The sequence below is a fragment of the Cheilinus undulatus genome, linkage group 11, assembly GCF_018320785.1.
Source record: "Cheilinus undulatus linkage group 11, ASM1832078v1, whole genome shotgun sequence".
NCBI classification, from domain to species: Eukaryota; Metazoa; Chordata; class Actinopteri; order Labriformes; family Labridae; genus Cheilinus; species Cheilinus undulatus.
This window is the reverse complement of record NC_054875.1, coordinates 18,830,664-18,850,809: the sequence shown is the minus strand read 5'-3', so window position 1 is coordinate 18,850,809 and position 20,146 is coordinate 18,830,664. Positions and strand designations below refer to the sequence as shown.

The following is a 20,146-nucleotide window of genomic DNA, read 5'->3' as shown; positions in this document are numbered from 1 at the left end:
GTACTGATGAAAATGGAAAAAGTCTAAACTAATTCTTGAGTTTTATTAAGCTTTATAAATGGCATTTTTATAGTTCATTTGTTAAGTTGTGAATTTGCATAGATACAGTTAATGTAGTGTCGTAAATCAAAAGCAGTTCCTTCTTCTCTAAAACTTTACTTGACCAGTTTCATTGAGATGTTTGTGTTGCTGTTGATGTGGTATTCAAAGTTAGAGACAGTGTTAAAATGGGTTTAACCAGGCCCTGATGGGCTGCATATTTTTGTTCCCCCAGGCGAGGTGTGCCACAAATCTTACACCCAGTTCTCCAACCTCTGCCGTCACAAGCGGATGCATGCTGACTGTCGCACCCAGATCAAGTGTAAGGACTGTGGGCAGTTATTCAGCACTACCTCCTCCCTCAACAAGCATCGGCGTTTCTGTGAAGGCAAAAACCATTATGGCTCTCCAGCAGGGATGTTCAACCCTGGCATCCCCATGAGCTCCAGTCCCATCATGGCCAAGGCCAAATCCCACCATCCCCACCTCACAGGTCTCAACCAGTCAGGTTTAGGCTTCACTGAATACTTTCCCTCCAGACCTCACCCTCATGCTGGCTTGCCATTCTCCACAGGACCTCATGGCTTTCCCTCCCTCCCTCATGGTTTCCCAGGTATCTTCCCCCCATCACTATATCCTCGACCACCATTGTTGCCAGCCAGTCCTTTGATAAAAAGCCCGCTTGGCAGCAGCAGTCAGGAGGTTAAGCTGCCTAGAAGTCCTTTAGATGTTCCTCCTTCGTCCCTGGTTAGCTCCACAAACAGCAATGGGGGTAACAGTTTAAGTCAGCTGGATGAGAAAGAAAATAAGTTGGATTTGTCTTCAAGTGGAGAAGCCAAGCCAAAATCTAAGGTGGTTGACATGTCCGATGGCAGTGATCTTGAAGATGTTAATACCACAAGTGGGACAGATTTGGACACCACAACTGGTACTGCTTCTGGTGATGGGTCTGACTTGGAGAGCGATGGGGAGAGTGAACGAGAAAGATGTGGTAAAAGAAGGAAGTCATCTGGGGCTGTATCGAGTCAAGAAGGCCACCAGTTAGAGGACACAAACAGCGCACTGATATCAGCTGTGTCTAGTTCTGGGAACCTCACAGTTGATCGTCCCTTTCTTTCTTCTGCATCGTCCCAGCACTCCTTTTTCCCTCCCCCTGATGAGCAAGCCCTTCCACCCACAACCGCAAACACCAATGCAGCCACTACAGATTCTATTAAAGCCATTGCCTCTATTGCTGAGAAATACTTTGGTCCAGGTTTGATTGGTCATTATCAGGAGAAGAAGATGGGTCCATTGCCCTACCATTCCATGTTTCCTTTCCCGTTCCTTCCCAACTTCCACAACTCTCTTTATCCCCTTCCTGCCGATCGTGGTGTCCTTAATCCTAGCATGTTCTTTAAGGCTGAACCCAAGTCACCCCGTGAGCAGCTGCACAAGATGGTTGCCCCAGGTACTCCTGCTACCACAGCAGAATCACCATTTGATCTCACCACAAAGCCGAAGGAGACCAAGACAGCTCCTCCAACCCCAACAAATCCCTCAAACCCCAACACTAGCACTGGGAGGAGTAGTGGACCCTTAGCACTATCTAGCAGTGAAGAACAACCATTAGACCTCAGCACTGGCAGCCGGAACAGAGGTGGTCATAATGGTGTGTCAGCTGAGCCACAAAACAGAAAGAACCACATCTTCGGAGATGGAAAGGGGGTTTCAATTAAGGATGAAACCCAAGCTGGATTTCCACACCCCCATCCCCACTTATTGCACCAACCATCCATCCCCCAACACCAACAGCCACAGGCACAGCCACACCAGCCGCCACCACTGCACTATGCCAAGCCCTCAGCATTCTTCATGGACCCAATATACAGGTATTTCAGCCACGATTAGACCAGAATCCACTATGGTCACCTACCCATGTGAACATTTTTGTGTCAGAATATTGAAAAGGGCACTTTTCCTGCCTTGTAGTATGTGGTTGAAAGTAATAGATGAAGTCTGACCTTGGTACGTAACCCTCTACCTTGTTGTTGGTCCAGCAGGGTGGAGAAGAGGAAGCTCCTCGACCCTGTAGGAGCACTGAAGGAAAAGTTCCTTAGGCCCTCACCGCCACTCTTCCATCCACAGGTGGGCTTACAGCATGATCATATGTTCATTTCAAACCTAAGAAGCCACCTGAGATGCAGAGACAATTTTGCATGCACTCTGACAAAAAAAGACAAGGAAATACAAAACATGAGAACTGAAGTCCAGGTATTGCAAACAGTAATTATTCCCAGATGCTATCGACTATTATTTTCAAACTGTGTATTATGTGAAAATACCTCACTCCTGCCTCCCACGCTGCTTTAACCTGAATTGATAGGGCCCTATGCACCATCATTCCACAGTGTTGATGTTATTTTCTCAAGGGTTCTGTATGATTTCTTCCTTTGTTTACTGAATGGCGCCTCTGTACCTCGTCTCTTTTACCTTTTTCAGAAGACACAGTCTGTTATCGCAGCCCCTTTGATAATCAGTCACATTGTTAAACTGTCCCCAGACCCTCCCTACCTCTGCAAATCTTGATTGCAGGGAAAGATAGTATTAATAAAAGAGAGAATAATAACTGTTTGAATTGCAACAATCTGCCTCTCTTGGCCATGCTAATCTTAGTTGTGGCATTGTTTCATGCACTGGGAGCCCACAAGCCAGCTAATAACTCAACCCCCTCCAAGTTTTTCTCTGTGGCTGGCTGGCTAGATAATAGCATCGTGTCCATCAAGGACATCCTGTGTTTGTCTCTAGGAGAATGGGGGCTCACACTGGGGAAACGGTTTAATCTGACCTGGAAATCTGTGTCCTCTATCAACTGTGACTTTGCATTACACTCATTTACAGTGAATACAGACAGATAAATTGGCGTTACACATATGTCTGTAGATACCACATTTGATAGTTGCTTAAAATATTATGTACAGACTTATTAGAAGACAATTATAGTGCAATGTCTTCTCACAAACATTCACCAAAAATGTAACATTTATCATCTTATTTCAGGAGGTCTCACTTATGCTACAATTTGCCATTGCTTTTTTAAAGCCATCATCTCATAACTGATGAGTGTTCTGAGCATTAAAAAAGTTTGCACAGGTTCCCACCTAAAAGCTAGTCATGTCAGTGTGTCTCAGCTTTGATACTCTGATCCCAACACAATGCCACCTCTAATTCAGTCTCATAACGGAATCCCCCACCCCAACCCCCCACCTTTTCTCAGACTACGAATAAACACAGAGAGACGGAGTGTCTGTCCCTGTGTCTCTCCCATCCCGTATTCACTTAAAAAGGAAGGATGTTAGCTGTTTTTGGCAAATAAACTTCTTCATAACCGGTCCCCTTTGTTCACAAGCTTCTAGGCGAGGGGGAAGCCGCTATCAGTGGGAGGTATCTCAAACTATAATGTTCAGCTTTAATCAGGGCTCTTGAATTAGTCAGTTTGACAGTCATCCAGCCCACAACAGTGGCTTCAGCAGAAGCAGATATGATGGAGAGAACAAAGGGCAGGTGAATTCAGAGATGAAAGTGTATTGAGTGTGAAGGTACTTGAACATTTGTGAATACGTTAGAGGTCAGAGGGGTGACTCGCCTTTAGCACAAACAACAAGGCTAACCTCTGGTATGCTGCTTCCGCTCTCTGTCTCTTTCCCTTGCTCCTTGTTTTTTCTGACATTGTCTTTGTTTGAATGCTTCCTTTACTCTTTTGACACACACACAGCCAGACACAAAGATCTACAGATGTGACATTTTAATGCACAAACAAAATCACACACACACACAAAAATGTCTCAACACATTAACCCATGTGCATACTCACACATACACAAGGTGTTTTCACAAGGCATTTTCACAACAGCGCAGTGATGAAGCTTCCCTGTCAAAACACCTTCAGACCTTAATACTGATACAATGACAGTATGATCCTATGTGTAATCACTGGATGATTCACTGTGCTTTTTTTTTGTGAAATCGAGAGGGCACAGCACAGCAGAAGCTCCAAATAAGCACATAGTGAGAAATGCACACAGCACTGATCCTGTTATCACTTCTGTTATGCCTTTGTAACTACCTATGAAAATGGTACAGAAGAAGGATCACAGAGCATAAGGATCCCTGCTTAAGGTGCAACTGTGAATAGCTACAGGTTTCTCTTTAAGTTGTGGTTATAAAATAAATCCTATTTATATTTTAACAGCACTGCTTCTTTGGGCTTCTCTGTATACATTTTTATATCAAAAACACATTGGTCATTAAAATTAAAATGACTCAATAGAAAAGGAATATCTTAAATATAATCAAAGTATTTGATCAAACACATTTTCTGTTATCTCCACCTTCTCCTTCCCCGTAGATGTCAGCTATGGAAAACATGACCGAGAAGCTAGAGAGCTTTGGCGCTCTGAAACTGGACACGCCGCCCAATTCACTGCAACATTCTGCTCATCCACTGTTTAACTTCCGATCCCCCCCACCTTCCCTCTCTGACGCCATCCTCCGCAAGGGCAAGGAGCGTTACGCCTGCAGGCAAGTTCCCTGTGGTGCAGGATTGTTTTCAATGAGTTCTTTTAGACTGATTTACAAATTCATGCTTGCAGTAATGACAAATTTTGACCAATTTAACTTACTATTCTTCCTTTATTCCACTTCTTCTCCATGCCTGTCTATGTTTTTCTTCTTTTTTTTTTGTTTTTTTTTTTTAGGTACTGTGGAAAAATTTTCCCTCGTTCAGCAAACCTCACCAGACACTTGCGGACACACACAGGGGAGCAACCCTACAGGTAGTCTTTTGTGTTGTAGTTTGTGTATTGGCCAAACAAGAGCAATTATAATCACTTGAAATTGTCTTTCATTAATAATGTTTCAGAGCTACAGCCATCAGTATACTAAAATGAGTAATGAAAACTAAAATAAAAATACTGCAGATAATTATTTTAACTCTCTGTTGTACTCTTAATGGAAATGTCTAAAATGTGTTCTTTGTTGTTATCCAAGTGTTTTGGAACCAAAGTAGATTTTAGCAGTGTTTGTAGTGTGCTGTCTGGACCTGCACATTTTCTAAAGTGTCCTAAGATAACTTTGGTCACAGATTGAGGCTTAACAATAAAAGACTGAGTGATGGATTGGAATGATGGATTAGCCCAGCCGCTGAGTAATCAAATTTATCATTTGCCCTCATCTCCAGTTGTATGGCAACCACTGCTCACTTAATCCCTGTACTACTCTCAAATGCACATTCACATCCTCCTGTTCTTCTTTTGCAGATGTAAATACTGTGACCGCTCATTCAGCATCTCATCCAATCTTCAACGCCACGTACGCAACATCCATAACAAGGAAAAACCCTTCAAGTGTCACCTCTGTAACCGCTGCTTTGGTCAGCAGACCAACCTCGACCGGCATCTCAAGAAGCATGAGCACGAGAACATTCCTGGTCAGTTTGGGCTGTTTTTTGACTCATTTTTGTTTAGGGAAATTAAATTTATGAGGACGGAAATGTTGTTTTAACAGGGACTCTGCATTTCATTCAATACTGGTACTTAATATTTCCTTCCGGAAAATAAAATCTTTAAGTCAGTAAATACTTAGCTTGGTGCAACAAATGAAGTAAAAACAACACAAAACAAAACAAAACAGTTTATTAGAAAAGTTACAGTTGCTGTTCCAAATATGCCACCATAAACAAGCTTTTCATGTTCTGCATGGAGGTATTTAACTGAATATTGAGGGAATACCAATGTTTTTATTTATTTAAAGGGGCTATATGTAACTTGTTGCTTTCACACTTCACATTTTTTGGGTATATATTGGTGCGCACGTTATCCTGATGTGAAGAACAGGGCTATTTGTTCCTCCTTGTTTGCCTATATAAGCCTGTTGAGTCATTTATCTGTAAAGAACTCGGATTGAATTTTCCACAAAATCTCAATGGATGTGGCATCGGGTGCAACATAGTATCCCCCCCGCGCTTTGTTTATACCTGACTACAGTGGAGAATGGAAAGAAAAGGCAATGGAGAAGGCTGCATCCGTGAGTAAACGATTGGCTAGCACAACCCGAACATCCACACAAACTCAGCGTAAACATAAAAAACCAAGATAGTTTTATCTGCAGAAGCCCGTCAAGCTAAATGACAGCTTGACCGACGCAAGGGGAAATCGTGGGTAAATATCAGTGGAGCATTTGAGAAATGGAAGGCGCTTCGCTCTGTGCTTGGGATAAATACCGATCCAGAGATGGCCATCTTTCTGTAGAAAAGGTAGGGCATGACTTCGGACCATGAACTACTATGTAGTGTTTTATGTTCTATAAAACATATGCTAAATTACGTTCGCTTGCTTATGACGATGCTTTCGAAATGTAACAGGTGATGTGTCTGCCCTATTGTGGTTCTAAACCTCCCTGGAAACACGCCTGTTCTGGAGTGTCATCTGCGTTGTGTTCTGTCGTTGTGCTGAAGGAGGACTCGGACCACAAGTTGCAACTGGTTGCTCATTTAATCGTATCATGCTGGTTGCATCTGTACAAGTCAAAAAGAAAATACAAAGGTCCTGTGACATGCAGTATCTCCCACACACAAGTCTCCAGTCCCCTTCTCTCAGTGAGCATAGCGCGAACTGACTTTAATTTAGACATGCAAATTGTGGTTGCTAAACAAGTTTAACTTGTGGTTTTAACAGAAAATGTTTTGAAATAAAACATACAAATAAATGAAATAAACCTTTAAAATGCTTAATGCATTTTACAGCGTACAAATCACAACCAGTGTAATTATTTATGTAAACCATGAACATGTGAAATACACGTACCTGTACGAGTCAAAAAGAAAATACAAAGGTTCTTTGACATGCAGTATCTCCCACACACATGAGTCTCCAGTCCCCTGTTAGCAGATAAACACATGGAGAAACCCTGTAGCACTTGGAAACCTGTCGGCTCATAAACTTCTCAAAGTGCACTTTATACTTATACTTGACTGACACAACTCTTCTGCATGTTAACAACCTTATGAGTGACTTATGACTACACACTGCAATATTTTTCATTGTTTACAAAAAGAAATAAATGCGAAAAGTCAGCAGAGAGCAAGAATCCTTACCTTCTTTCGGTGAGCATAAGGCGAACTGAGACTGCATTGACATCATGTAAACAACAATGTCTTAAAGTAACAGTAGAGGTATTAACAACACTGATAAATGGAGCCATAAAACGTGTTTTAAACATAATAAAAACAAAATTTTCTCATTTTCTGTCTGGATTTGGTAATGTTTCATACATAAAAGATATATTATTTTAACCTGGTTACAAAAACAACACTAACTTCGCGTTGCTCATTTAATGTTTTATTTTTACTTCAGTTACCTCCTCCGTATACATGGTGCCAGTAAATCACCTTGGTCTGCGTGTGTATCAGCTGATAAACCGGAGGCTCATTCATGCGCAAGGAGTGTGCTATCGTGGACAAGCAACCCAGTACTGTTGTAGTTTGCCTAATGGCTGGCGGTGTAGCTACACTGATTTTTTTTTTCTGAAGTTACATAAAGCCCCTTTAATGATTATTTTGGGGGATTTTTTGCCTTTATTTAGATAGGTTCCTGGTTCCCAGGAATAAACGTGAGACCAGTGCATTTAGGACTATAGTCTCTGTACATGTCATGTCTCTGTAATAATTTTCTCTTATTCAAATGACACCCTAAACATTATTTGTCAGCTCCCACATTACATCTATGTGTAGCTTTGAACTGTGTGCAAATCAAAAACATTGACACAATTTGTCCTAAATTTCCTGTGTATGATAAAGGTTTGTAAGAGATGTATTTCATAAGAAGGTTGGAAAGGCAGTGACCATCGCTCCACACCAAATACCTAGATAGAAGGTGAAAAAGTTCTGTCCAACTCATACCACAAAAATTCAACTCTTTTTAGAACTTGTTTCTTCCTTTAAATCCACCTAAGCCTTTAATATAAATGTTTAAATTCTTACTAATTTAAACATTTTCAAAAAAGATCTTTATACCACTGCAATTCACCTAAAGGACATGTGGTAAGATATGCAAAATCAGGGAGAAAACTTGAAGAAAATGGCTTTTCTAAACCTTAAAATGCAGAAAATCATTAAATCATCTTCTAAAGGAAGTTCCATGAGTATTATCTGGTTTGTAAAAATGTAGTTCCTCCAGTTTCAAAAACATTTCAGCAGAAAAAGGTACTTCTTTAGTGTTTCTTAAAGTGTTTTGAAAGTGAATAGGCCTCATAATGTTGAAACTGCTCTAATACTCTAAATGTATCTGACGATTGTCAAACCAGTCATGCTTTATGCTTGGGTGTGTGTGTGTGTTTGTGGCTCGTGTGCATGTCTGTGTACATTTTTGTGTACGTCTGCATGCTCTCCTCACAGTGAGCCAACAGTCTGGGATGCTTTCCAACCTAGGAACCACCATCTCCTCCCCGAACTCCGAGCCAGACAATCATGCACTTTTAGATGAGAAGGAGGATTCGTACTTCTCAGAAATCCGTAACTTCATTTCCAACAGTGAGATGAACCAGGCCTCCAGCTCCACGGATAAGAGGTAAAAAGAAAACTTCATTGCAAGGAACACATTAAGTCAACATATCTGCAGAGACCTTCAGTGATCACATTTGGCTCTTCATGCCAAGTACTAATGCTTACCCAAGTCACCTTTTTTCAATTGGCTTGTTCAACAAAAAAAGAACTGGAGACTATTTCTATCCTCTTATCAACACTTTTATTTCTTACAAGGAAAAAATACAACAAAATGTACATATCCTGTAGAACACCAGTTCAACTCTTTGTTCTTCTCCCTTCTTCTACACATTCATGCTGGTAGCCGCTGGACAGTGCTCTCTAGTGGCTTACATTTGTGTAGCGTTAGACACCGACTTGGGAGCTGTGTCCCACTTACATATTTCCTAATAATGCTAGCTGACTTCCTGTTGACTAATATTTTTTTCATTGGTTTGAAGAAAAGAAACTTTGAGAGAAGCTATTAAGGAAAGAGTACAAAAGATGAACAAAAAAATGCTGGGGTTGTTTTGTGCTATTCAGAAGGGTTTTCTGAGGAATAAAGATACTTTTTTTTTTTTTTTAATTGGAACAACTCTTTACAGATGTCAAAACTTTATAGAATGCCATCTCAACAATGTATTATTTCCAGATTGATCCATGTCTACATTAACTTAAAAGGAACCCTGCATGATTAGACAAGTGATGTCACAGTTCCACAGTGCTCCTCGCCGTTCCTATGCAGTAACCGCTGTTTCAGACTGGCAGTCAGGGCTGAATCTCAGATACACAGCACCTCTCACACATGGAGAATTTAAAAATTTGAGGTCTCTTCTATTTTTTATTTGCACCACGAGCAGTTATCTGTCCATATAGACAGGAAAATGATAAATAAAGAGCCATATTTACCTTCTTGTAGCAAAAATTTATGTCCACATCTGCAGAATATGATTGAAATCTGTTTCTTGATGAACCTGATGAAGGCCACGAGCTAAAATGCATCTGTTTAATAAAGTTGTTCCCCAGACTTCTACTCTTCATGAAGTTTTCTGTTTCCACATGGTTCTAGTAAAGGTAAACACAATACAAAAGTACTTCTGGTTACACTTTTCAAAGTAAAAGTCCACTTTAGCATTTCGTGGGAGAAACTCCCTTCGTTGGTACATTATGCTTTTATTTTGAAAAGCTTCAGGCACACTTCCTCTATACACTGAATCCGGTCACTTGTAGGGAGTTTTACTGAGGTAAAACTTAGGTGGAATGACTGAGCTTTGAGAGCAGGGAGACAAAACCAGCATGCAGCAAAGTCGTGTTTGGTATGAAAGCTGTTATGGCAGCAACAGCTGCAAGCAGAAAACCATCTGAAACAGCAGTTACTGCATAGGAACAGAGAGGAGCGCTCATAGGGAGTGCTGTGGAACTGTGACGTCACACAACCAGCGCAGACCAAAACAATGCGGCCTCCTGGTGAGTTTATAAGCTCAAATTTACTTAAAATGCAGATATCTAGTGAGTTTTTCACTTCAATATACATTTGAGAGATACAAATATCTATCCAACAAGATGAACTTGTCTGTGCATGCAGGGTTCCTTTTAACAGTGTGGTTAGTGAATGAAAAGGTGACTCCCTACTTTTGTGCTGTCATTCTCTCAGTGTCAGCAGCTCTGCTGTTAGGACTATTGAGAAAAAGACTTTGAAAGGAAAAATGAGGATAAAATGCTTTTATTTTCCATTCAATGGTTTGCTTATTTGCATGATTCTCTTCACCGTTCATGTGTCTCTCAGTCTCAAAGCGAATTCCTTTCTGGTAGACTCACTCTTTGTCCATCTCTTCTTCCATCACCCCCCTCCCTTATGTCAACCCACATTATGGTCAGATCCAGTGGCAATTTAGCCTCACTGCCATCTGGGATCAATACTGAGTCTCATCCACAACAAACTGGACGGACATTTTAATATCTGTAATTCAGACTAAGTATTATGCTTTCTGTCTTCCCACCAGACAGCCCTCTGTTTATTCTCCCTCAGAGTGGCTGAAGTCAGACGCAGAACTCAAACACTCATTCATGGATGTCCATCTGTAACAGCTCTTAATCACCCTCACAACCTTTAAACCTCTTCTTCTGCATCATAGCCAGTCAAAATAAAAGTCCCTGGGTAGCTGTTGTTTTCACATGCAAACTTTTTTTTTTTTTTTTTTTTAACCAGGCTAAGGATGTCTTACATGCTGAGGCAGCTTCTCTTAGGGTGGGAAAATCTCAGACAAAATAGTTCAAGGGTTTTGATATGCACAGGCATTTTCAGCACTGCAGTGCTGCAGTACCAAGACAAAACTGTCTCCTCAAAACCACAATTCAGGTCATAATTAGAGCTGGGTAAGGGCCCGGCTGTGGCTTAAGCTCTATGGTTTGGCTAAAACTGCAACTGGAGACAGTTACTTGTGTTGGACTGGGCTACAATGGCTGGCAGTTTAAACCCAGAGGGGGACTGAGGTTGATCCATTTATCTAGGAGATTCACTGATGATGGAGCTCTTCCCCTATCCACACGATATATCCGTACCCCCAGCCAGCTAACACAAACACCCAACTGAAGTGTTTAGACTGAATGACAAAACCCAGGGCCCCCTATGTCAGAGCCCCACTTCTTTCTCTCTACACATGCATGGACTTTTGCCCCGCCAACCAGCTCTGAAATTTGATTATGGTGATATTTAATCTAGATTGAAAGAGGAGAACTTTATTTTTCCCCATGTAGTCTCCCTGACTGCATTCACCCACCCACTGTGTGTGTGACCCAATCCCGTCCCTATGTACCCCTTCCCAGAGGTAATCCTGTCTGATTTGATAAATGTCCGCCGTGTGGCAAAAAAATGGAAAGGGTAAATTTGCCATCCCAAAGGAAATGATATCATGAGCCATGACATCGTGGTCTTGGATGGGGAGGGGGAGTTGTGGTGCTGGCTGGAAATTGTACAGACGACAGGCCATAATGGTGGTGTGCTGATAGCCTGTTTGCAGATCAGCCATCATCTGCCTTCAGTCTCAGTGTATGTTCCACCATTACAAGATGGGGAAGAACTGGTATGAAGCTGGCCATCTCCTGCTCTGTTTCTGATGAGCTGGCTAATTAATCATGTGCGGACCATTTGCAAAGCCTCCCGGCACACTGTCAGCACTCTTGTTGTTTATGTGGGCACAGGAGTTAGCCTGTGTGTGCTGTCAACAGATTATTTAGTTTCTCCCTCTGTTTGTGATGAGTCATATCTTTGAGGGGTTAGGAAATGGTTACGGCACCCAGCTCTTAGTTTTTCTCACTTTTGAACCATTGTTGGCAAACAAAAGGAACTCAGAGAAATGAATTAGCCGATATTATCAATCTCAGACCATCTTGCTGCAGTAGGGATCCAACATTATTCACTTAAAAGCAAGCAATTAGTAGTAGTAGAAGGCAAAACTCTACGTCAGGTGGAAACCTCTTGCAGTACCAGACACAGTGGTCAGCAGTCACCTGCAGTGACTGTATGAATAGATTATAACTAGTTACACCAACACTTCTTTATCCCCTAAACACACTTCCTGTAAATCTTTTATAAAGATTAGTTCTTCGCAGACCTTTTATTTCAGTCAGGAACACTATTTTATTGCAAAATGATTGTACAGTTTTATTTGGCGGAGAAGGCTCTGCACAAAAGATGCTCCCTGATTTAGTCAAGCAGCATGCTTTGACTTTTCAGGGAGCACATTGCTAGAGACCCCCACATGGATAGACACATTAATGATCATACATATTGAATACAATAACATTAATTCAAAAGCAATTAATCCATAGTGCCATTTATCTGAATATGAGGTGCAATAAGCTTTATGCTAAAAAGGAGGAGGCTTGGGTGGAGGAGGTAAAGCTTTGCCAGCTGCAGCAGCATGGTGTTTCAGCATTAATGCAACCAGGGATTAGTGAGAAGTGTGTCATATTTAAATACTCCGCTATGTTGAGAGAAAGTGCTGTGATTGGCTGTGGGAGCTGGGAGGCTGGCCATCAGCTGATCATGGCTTCATGTGTGTTTGGAGAGATTTTCTACAACTTCTGAAAGCTAGAGGACATTTTTTTGTTTAGTGTTTGCTATATATAATCTGAATGCCAGTTTAATAAACACAAAGGATAGTAAGTAGCAGTTTCTGAAACAGGTGTCATCACTGGTAACCAGTCTTGATTTTGTTGACTCAAACTATGATTAAAAGTGTTTGTTGACTACCTTTTTTCCATGAGATTAAGACTAGCAAAAAGAAGATCTTTGGTGATAAAAATGCTTATGAAAAAGCTAGTTAAGTTTTTGCCAAGGACACATAAGAAGACCTAAAATTATATTAGACTGATAAATATCAAAATCCATCATGTTCACTGTGCATGTAAGGTATGTCAATATTTTCATCAGTGTTTTTCTTATCAACAAGGTATTGATAACGCATTCATATGAGTATTTTATAGTTCTACCAGTTTTACAATTTGGCTGATTAACTTAGTTCAAAGAAAGTTATTGTTTTAGACAAAAGATGATGACTGTTATTGACTTAAACTTGAATTTAAAAGATGCTAACTATAATAAAGAATACAATTAAAGGCACTTTAATCCAAAGACCAAGACAAAGAGTAGATTTAACAAAAGTCGTCAAAAGTAACACTGCTGGCAACTTTCTTCCCTTGTCTGGTTCCCCAGCAGAACAGACCAGACGGAGGAGGAGCGCCCACCCAGCCACAGTTTGTCCAACTCCAAACTAGGGCTCCACGGGCTTGAGGAGGAGGAAGAGGAAGTGGAGGGAGATGATGAAGAAGAGGAGGAAGGCAGCCTTACAGAGAAGTCTCACGACGAGGCACCAGAGTCCCCTTCTCCTGTCACAACAGGGGTGTATGAGGAGGACGAGGAGGAGGAAGAGACGGCTCCTTTAGCTTTGAGCTATGAACACACACGCAGGTAATCATTTTGTAAACAGTACAGAAAACCCAAAAATCAACAATTTTGGGTACATTAAACATGCATCTTCTCCATAGCAAATGTCTAACATAAAGCAAAGGTTAAGAAAACAAGTTACAGAAACAGATGCCAGCTCTGGATGCGCTTTATAATGAAGACTAACAAAGAAGTAATACATCAAAATAGTCATATTTTCCCTATATAAGCACTCAGAACTTTAAAGACACATGTTTTTGGAGGAGCTTATTAGGTCAAACCTGCACTTTTCTTTAACTCCATTTTTCCTAAATATATTCCCTCTTTAGCTGTCCTCTTATTAAAAGTACTTCTCCTTTTCTCTTCTCCACATGCCCTTTTTACCTAAATGCCCCCAATTTCATTCACCACTTCCATCACTCATCTATCCTTTGATTATGTCCAACTTTCTACTATTTACTTACCAAACGGTCCACCAAACGACCCATCCACTGCCCAATTTTGCCATCCATCCATCCATCCATCCATCCATCCATCCATCCATCCATCGCTGTATAGGTGTATAGAGGAAGAGGGCTCTCTTTTGGACTTGGAGGGTCTCCCCAGCTTTCCTAAGAGCCTGGAGGGGTTACGTAAAGCAGCCAGTGATGAGCAACCCTTTGATGTTAAAGACATTTTTAACACTTCACTAGAATCGGAGGCGCTAAAAGAGACACTATACAGGCAGGCTAAAAACCAGGTATGTGACTGGCCTCTTGGATGTCCAAAATAATAAAATTGACAAAAACAGAATTCAATTGCTGTTCTCAAAGACAGGATTATTTGTTCTGTCATACAGTTGCAAGAAAAACCCTTTGGGATTTCTTGGATTTCTGCATAAATTGGTCATAAAATGTGTTCTGATCTTCATCTAAGTCACAACTATGGACAAACACAGGCTGCTTAAACTAAAACCACACAAAAAAATATATGTTTTCACGTTTTTATTGAACAAATCATGTAAACATTCACAGTGCAGGGTGGGAAAAGTATGTGAACCCCTAGGCTAATAACTGGTTGACCCTCCTTTGGCAGCAGTAACCTCAACCAAACCTTTCCTGTAGTTGCAGATCAGACCAGCACAACAGTCAGGAGGAATTTTGGACCATTCCTCTTCACAAAACTGTTTCAGTTCAGCAAAATTCTTGGGATGTCTAGTGTGAATTGCTCTCTTGAGGTCATGCCACAGCATCTAAATCAGGTTGAGGTCAGGACTCTGACTGGGCCACTCCAGAAGGCATATTTTCTTCTGTTGAAGCCATTCTGTTGTTGATTTACTTCTATGCTTTGGGTCGTTGTCCTGTTGCATCACCCATCCTCTGTTGAGCTTCAGTTGACGGACAGGTGGTCTTAAGTTTTCCTGCAAAATGTATTGATGAACTTGGTAATTCATTTTTCCGTCAATGACAGCAATCCGTCCAGGCCCTGAGGCAGCAAAGCAGCCCCAAACCATGATGGCCCCTCCACCATTTTTTACAGTTGGGATGAGGTTTTGATGCTGGTGTGCTGTGCCTTTTTTCTCCAGCATCGTGTGTTCCTTCAAAACAACTCAATTTTGGTTTCATCTGTCCACAGAATATTTTGCCAGTAGTGCTGTGGAACATCCAGGTGCTCTTTTGCAAACTTCAAACGTTTTTTTGGACAGCAGTGGCTTCCTCCGTGGTGTCCTCCCATGAACTTTATTCTTGTTTAATGTTTTACTTATTGTAGATTTACATTATTATTATTATTATTATTAATAATAATAATAATAAATATTATAATAAAATTTATTTATATATCACCTTTAAAAACAGATGTTTACAAAGTGCTTTAATAGACATGACAACAACAAGAACTCAGGGATTCACAAAAAAACAAAGAACAAATTATCAATAAACCAGACAGAAAAGTCTTGATAGTCAAACAGAAAATCACTGAAACACAAAAATCTATGAAAATGGCACAGTTGAAATGAATGGGAAGTATGTAGATGATCCTGAGGGCAGTTAAAATACTACACAAATGTCAACATAAATGTTAGCATGTGCCAGAGATTTAGCTGACACTCTAAGATTCTTCTTCACCTCACTGAGCATTCTGCGCTGTGCTCTTGCAGTCATCTTTACAGAATGACCACGCCTAGGGAGAGTAGCCACAGTGCTGAACTTCCTCCATTTGTAGACAGTCTGTCTTACTGTTGACACATGAACATCAAGGCTTTTAGAGATAGTTTTGTTACCCTTTCCGGCTTCATGCAAGTCAACAGTTCTTGATCGTAGGTTTTCTGAGAGCTCTTTTGTGCGAGGCATGGTTCTTGAGAACAGCAAATTCAAAACTGGTGTGTGTTTTTTATAGGGCAGGGCAGCTTTAACCAACACATCCAATCTCATCACATTGATTAGACTACAGGTTGGCTGTCTCCTGGCTCCAATTAGCTCTTGGAGAAGTTATTAACCTAGGGGTTAGGGGTTCACATACTTTTTCCACCCTGTACTGTGAATGTTTACATGGTTTGTTCAATAAAAACATGAAAACATATAATTTTTTGTGCAGTATTAGTTTAAGTAGACTGTGTTTCTCCATTGTTGTGACTTAGATGAAGATCAGAACACATTTTATGACCAATTTATGCAGAAATCCAAGAAATCCCAAAAGGTTCACAAACTTTTTCTTGCAACTGTATGTGCAGGTTCTTGATGAAAGAAATGGTCCAATATTCAGTTGATACTTTCTTAATCTGTAACTAAACAATGTCTCTGGCCATGCGCCCTCATTTCTTTTCCTCTTTTAATCTACTAACAAATGACCAATACATTGTTTGCCTTTCCCCTGATTGTCTGTCCTAAATCAGTTATAAGCCATTATTACCAGGTGTTTAAACTCCTAGTTTAACCATCACCTTTTCTTTTCCTGCAGGCTTATGCAATGATGCTGTCTCTGTCAGAGAACAACCCTTTGCACGCTCCCTCCCAGAACTCTCTCGACGCTTGGCTGAGCATGGGAGGTGGATCGTCGGAGACGAGCAGTTTTCACCCACTCAACCACATCTAGAAGAGAGACAGAGACAGGAGGTGGGAAAGAGTAGGAGGAACATTAGTTTTGCGAATGGAAGCAAGAGTCTGTGTGGACATGGATAGTGAGAAAACATAGAGACCAGAGAAGAATTTAGTGTCGAGTACATTTAAAATAGAGAGGATTTGTTTGTGATGTGTGTATGTATGTGTGTGTGTGTGTGTGTGTGTGTGTGTATGGGTGTGTATCTGTGAGTGTGTGAGAGAGGAGTAGGAGGGAGAAACTACTCTCATGAGACTCTGTCAAAGAGAAAGCACTGCGAATCTCCTGTTGATGTGAAGGATGAATGCTTATCAACAGCATTGAAACTCTGCGTTACTCTGATCCTCCCCAAGTCCACCAGGCTACTGCAGCCCCACAGAGACCCAATGTAAGGCTCTCATAAAGACACTTCATGACTAGTATGTCTCTAAAGTCTTTGAGCAACGCCTACCTTAAGCACTGCAGCAGAAGCACTGCATTAGCACTGCATGTCCACAAGGTAGTGCTGTTTCATTAGGAACATAGTGGCGTGTGCACTATTGTCTCCAGGTTTTCTCATCAATCATGGACAACTCATTTACTGATCTTGTTTCAGCTGTAACTGCAGAATCAAATTGCACCACACTAAATGTTACTTGAGGAGGTGGCAGTTCCACTAGACTGTTGATTTGTTCATGATTACATGGGGAATGATGTCCAAATGTGCACAACTGATGATTTACTCGCCTATGTAATTGGTTACCCAGTTTGATCATGCTGAAAATGAATTGAAATCATACTTAAAATGAGAAATGTCTTTCTCTGCTTGTTTTTTTTTAGTTTGTTTTTGGCCATCTTTTAATTTTATTTACCTTTTGTCTCTTAGATACCACAGTATTGTTTTTGTAGGCACCACAGTGCTAAATAGTTAATATAATTATTTTAGAAGGACCAAAATTGTATGATATTGTCATATGATGTACAAAATAACCTAGATGTTCATAGCAAGAGTGGTATGTGCCAAATAACCCATAGAAAATGTTTTGTTCTTTGACAATCATTTCATTTCCAAGGGGCTTGCCTTTGCTGTCATTGTTTTTCTTTTTACATTCTTATAAATTTGATTTCAGAAGTATTTGTATGTATTTATTTTTGGTTGTTTTATCATGACTGGAGGAGTGAAATGAAGTCATTCTTTTATCCCTCTGTTCTTGTTGATGAAGGAATGAACACTTATCAGATTGTGAGGGAGATTCTGAATCTCGATTTTGATGTTTAAGTGTGCCAAAATGAAAAGAACCCATGAAATTTAATGTTTTTTTATTTATAGTGGAGAATAGCTGTAGTTACTTTAGGTCTGATTTGGTATTGCTGCATTCTGCAGTGTTTCTTTCTTTCTTTTTCTTGTGTCGCTTCACTTTACCCTAAATGCTGAGTGTGTCTGTTCAAATTGAAATAAGCATTATTGTGGAAAGTCGGAGAGGGGTCTTAGACACCTTTTAGAATGAATGTCAACCAAGGACATTACATCGCCACATTATTAATTCTGACTAGTTCCCATCAAATCAAACACCCTTTCCCTCTGTTTTTGACAGATAAACTTAGTTTAACAAATAAATTTTCTTTTAAAATGAGTTGTCCTACATGGCACAGTCTAAAGTATAAAAACACAGTTACATCTGCACCATATCACATTCTCATTCAAGTGACAGAATCTCTGGAAGAGCAAGATGGAAAGATCAGCACAAAAAAAATAATGATTAAACAATTTAATTACAGTAGAGCTGCACTAAACTAAAGTTAATGTTAAAGTGGACATCTGCTGGTCAGTCCCTCCAACATGATTCTGGACAGGGGAAACAGACACTTGATCATTGGTTTAACTTTATATTTCCTGCTCTTGTCCAAGGTTATGCTAGAAACTCATTCCATGTGGACAACAAGGTAGCTATGCCAAGGAGGGCATGAGTCATTCACTGTAGATAACTGTAGATAGCTGCAGGAGGTGGGGGAGGGGGGCATTGTTGATCATTGTTGCCCTGATCCTCCACACATACTGGTATTTTTCAAAACTGGGCCTTATGCTGTATTTCCAAACCATTACTTTAACCGTATGGGTCCAAGCCATAAAATGATCAGACTGAGGTGTCTAGAACTTACAACACAAATACATTTTCATATTTGTAGAGGAGTAAACCATGCTCAACACAGAGATGTGGGAAAAATCTGAAACAAAAGCACTGTAATTTTTCTTCATCCAACAGGTGGTTGTGTGATGCTCATACTGATGCATCATCTCATTTTTTGACAGAAAGATGTCTTTTTAATAATTCTGCTGAATGAGCTTCATTCATGGTGAACACATTTTCCAACTTGTGGTTATAAAGTGTAAAGACTCAGACTGCAACGTTTTTAGGTTGAATATAAGTAGTAATTCATGTCTTGGACTACTGTAATAATTACGCGCTGTGTAATGCAAAGGAATTGAAGGCTTTGAAATTTTCTGTTCCACAAATTTCAGAAAGTATTCTGGCTGATGATTGCTGAAATATGTTTCAGCATAATAGAACATGGTTGCTGTTTTCCCCCACTGTTACAGGAAGAGTAAAATTATACATATTGTTTTTTTTTTTAACTGTATAGTATTTTAAAAAATGAAAAACAATGATGCATTTGTCTGAAGAAAAAAATCATTGAAAAATATGGGTTTAAATGGATGGTGCTTGTTTTGTTTGAATCTGAGTTGTATATCTCCTCTGTTATGTTTATTGAAAACCGACAAAAAAAAAAGATATTGTGCATGACGTGTTTAGCAGTCATAATGATGTCCATTTGTGAATGCGTATCAAATCAAAAAAGTCTGAAAAAAAGAAGAAAAAATAAATTCGTAGATGCACTTATTGTACATGTGGTTAGGTTAGTAGGTCTGACTTTAAGTTCTTGACTGCCTTACAGGTAGCTCTGAAAGACATAGAAAAGACTTGTGGGACAAGACATAATGAAAAAACAAATAAGGATTGTAGAATAATATTGAACAATTCTGAAAATTGCAGTTCTTTTGATGCTTGTGATTATTGAAAATGTACTTTAGAGAAAATTCATGGAAAAGATATGACTGATGTTAATTCTGTAGAATAGCAATGTATACCAAATGTAATCTTTCCAATGCTATGAAGAATTTATACATGAAATTGATATGCAATAAAACCTGTGTGCTTTTTAAATGAAATGGTCAGTGTTTTTTTCCTGATCTTTGAGAATTACTGTTTTGCAGATCATTGAGGACTGAAGCTTAACAAGTACTTGATGTTATTTTAAACAATAGTCAATGGTATAAACTTGGATTTTCTACTGCAAATTAAACCAAACATGATGTTTTCAACCTACCAGTTGATTTTGTGCCAGATCATAATAAAATCTGCTTGCTATGTTAAAATCAGATCCCCTGGGTTGCTGTCAAAGAAAAAGAAAGCAGTTAAATCACTAGCTGGGTTTCCATTACACTTGGAAATGCGCAAAGTTGAAATAGCGCAATAAAAAACTGGTAA

General features: G+C 40.0%; 1 protein-coding gene across 9 annotated transcripts in view; it reads left to right on the top strand.

Annotated features, from left to right (window-relative positions):
- The window catches only part of prdm16 (PR domain containing 16), a 249,012-nt gene extending 229,207 nt beyond the window's left edge, over positions 1-19,805 (top strand). For 4 of the 9 annotated variants that reach the window (XM_041799272.1, XM_041799269.1, XM_041799276.1 and 1 more), the window contains 8 exons: positions 242-1,910; positions 2,079-2,166; positions 4,427-4,599; positions 4,776-4,853; positions 5,337-5,506; positions 8,471-8,642; positions 13,314-13,568; positions 16,482-19,805. In XM_041799272.1, coding sequence (XP_041655206.1) covers positions 242-1,910; positions 2,079-2,166; positions 4,427-4,599; positions 4,776-4,853; positions 5,337-5,506; positions 8,471-8,642; positions 13,314-13,568; positions 16,482-16,494 — 2,618 coding nt within the window. In that variant the 3' untranslated portion in view covers positions 16,495-19,805. The remainder of the gene's footprint in view (positions 1-241; positions 1,911-2,078; positions 2,167-4,426; positions 4,600-4,775; positions 4,854-5,336; positions 5,507-8,470; positions 8,643-13,313; positions 13,569-16,481) is intronic. The other 5 variants (XM_041799275.1, XM_041799273.1, XM_041799278.1 and 2 more) reach the window with 4 other exon arrangements.
- Positions 19,806-20,146: the final 341 nt, after the last annotated feature.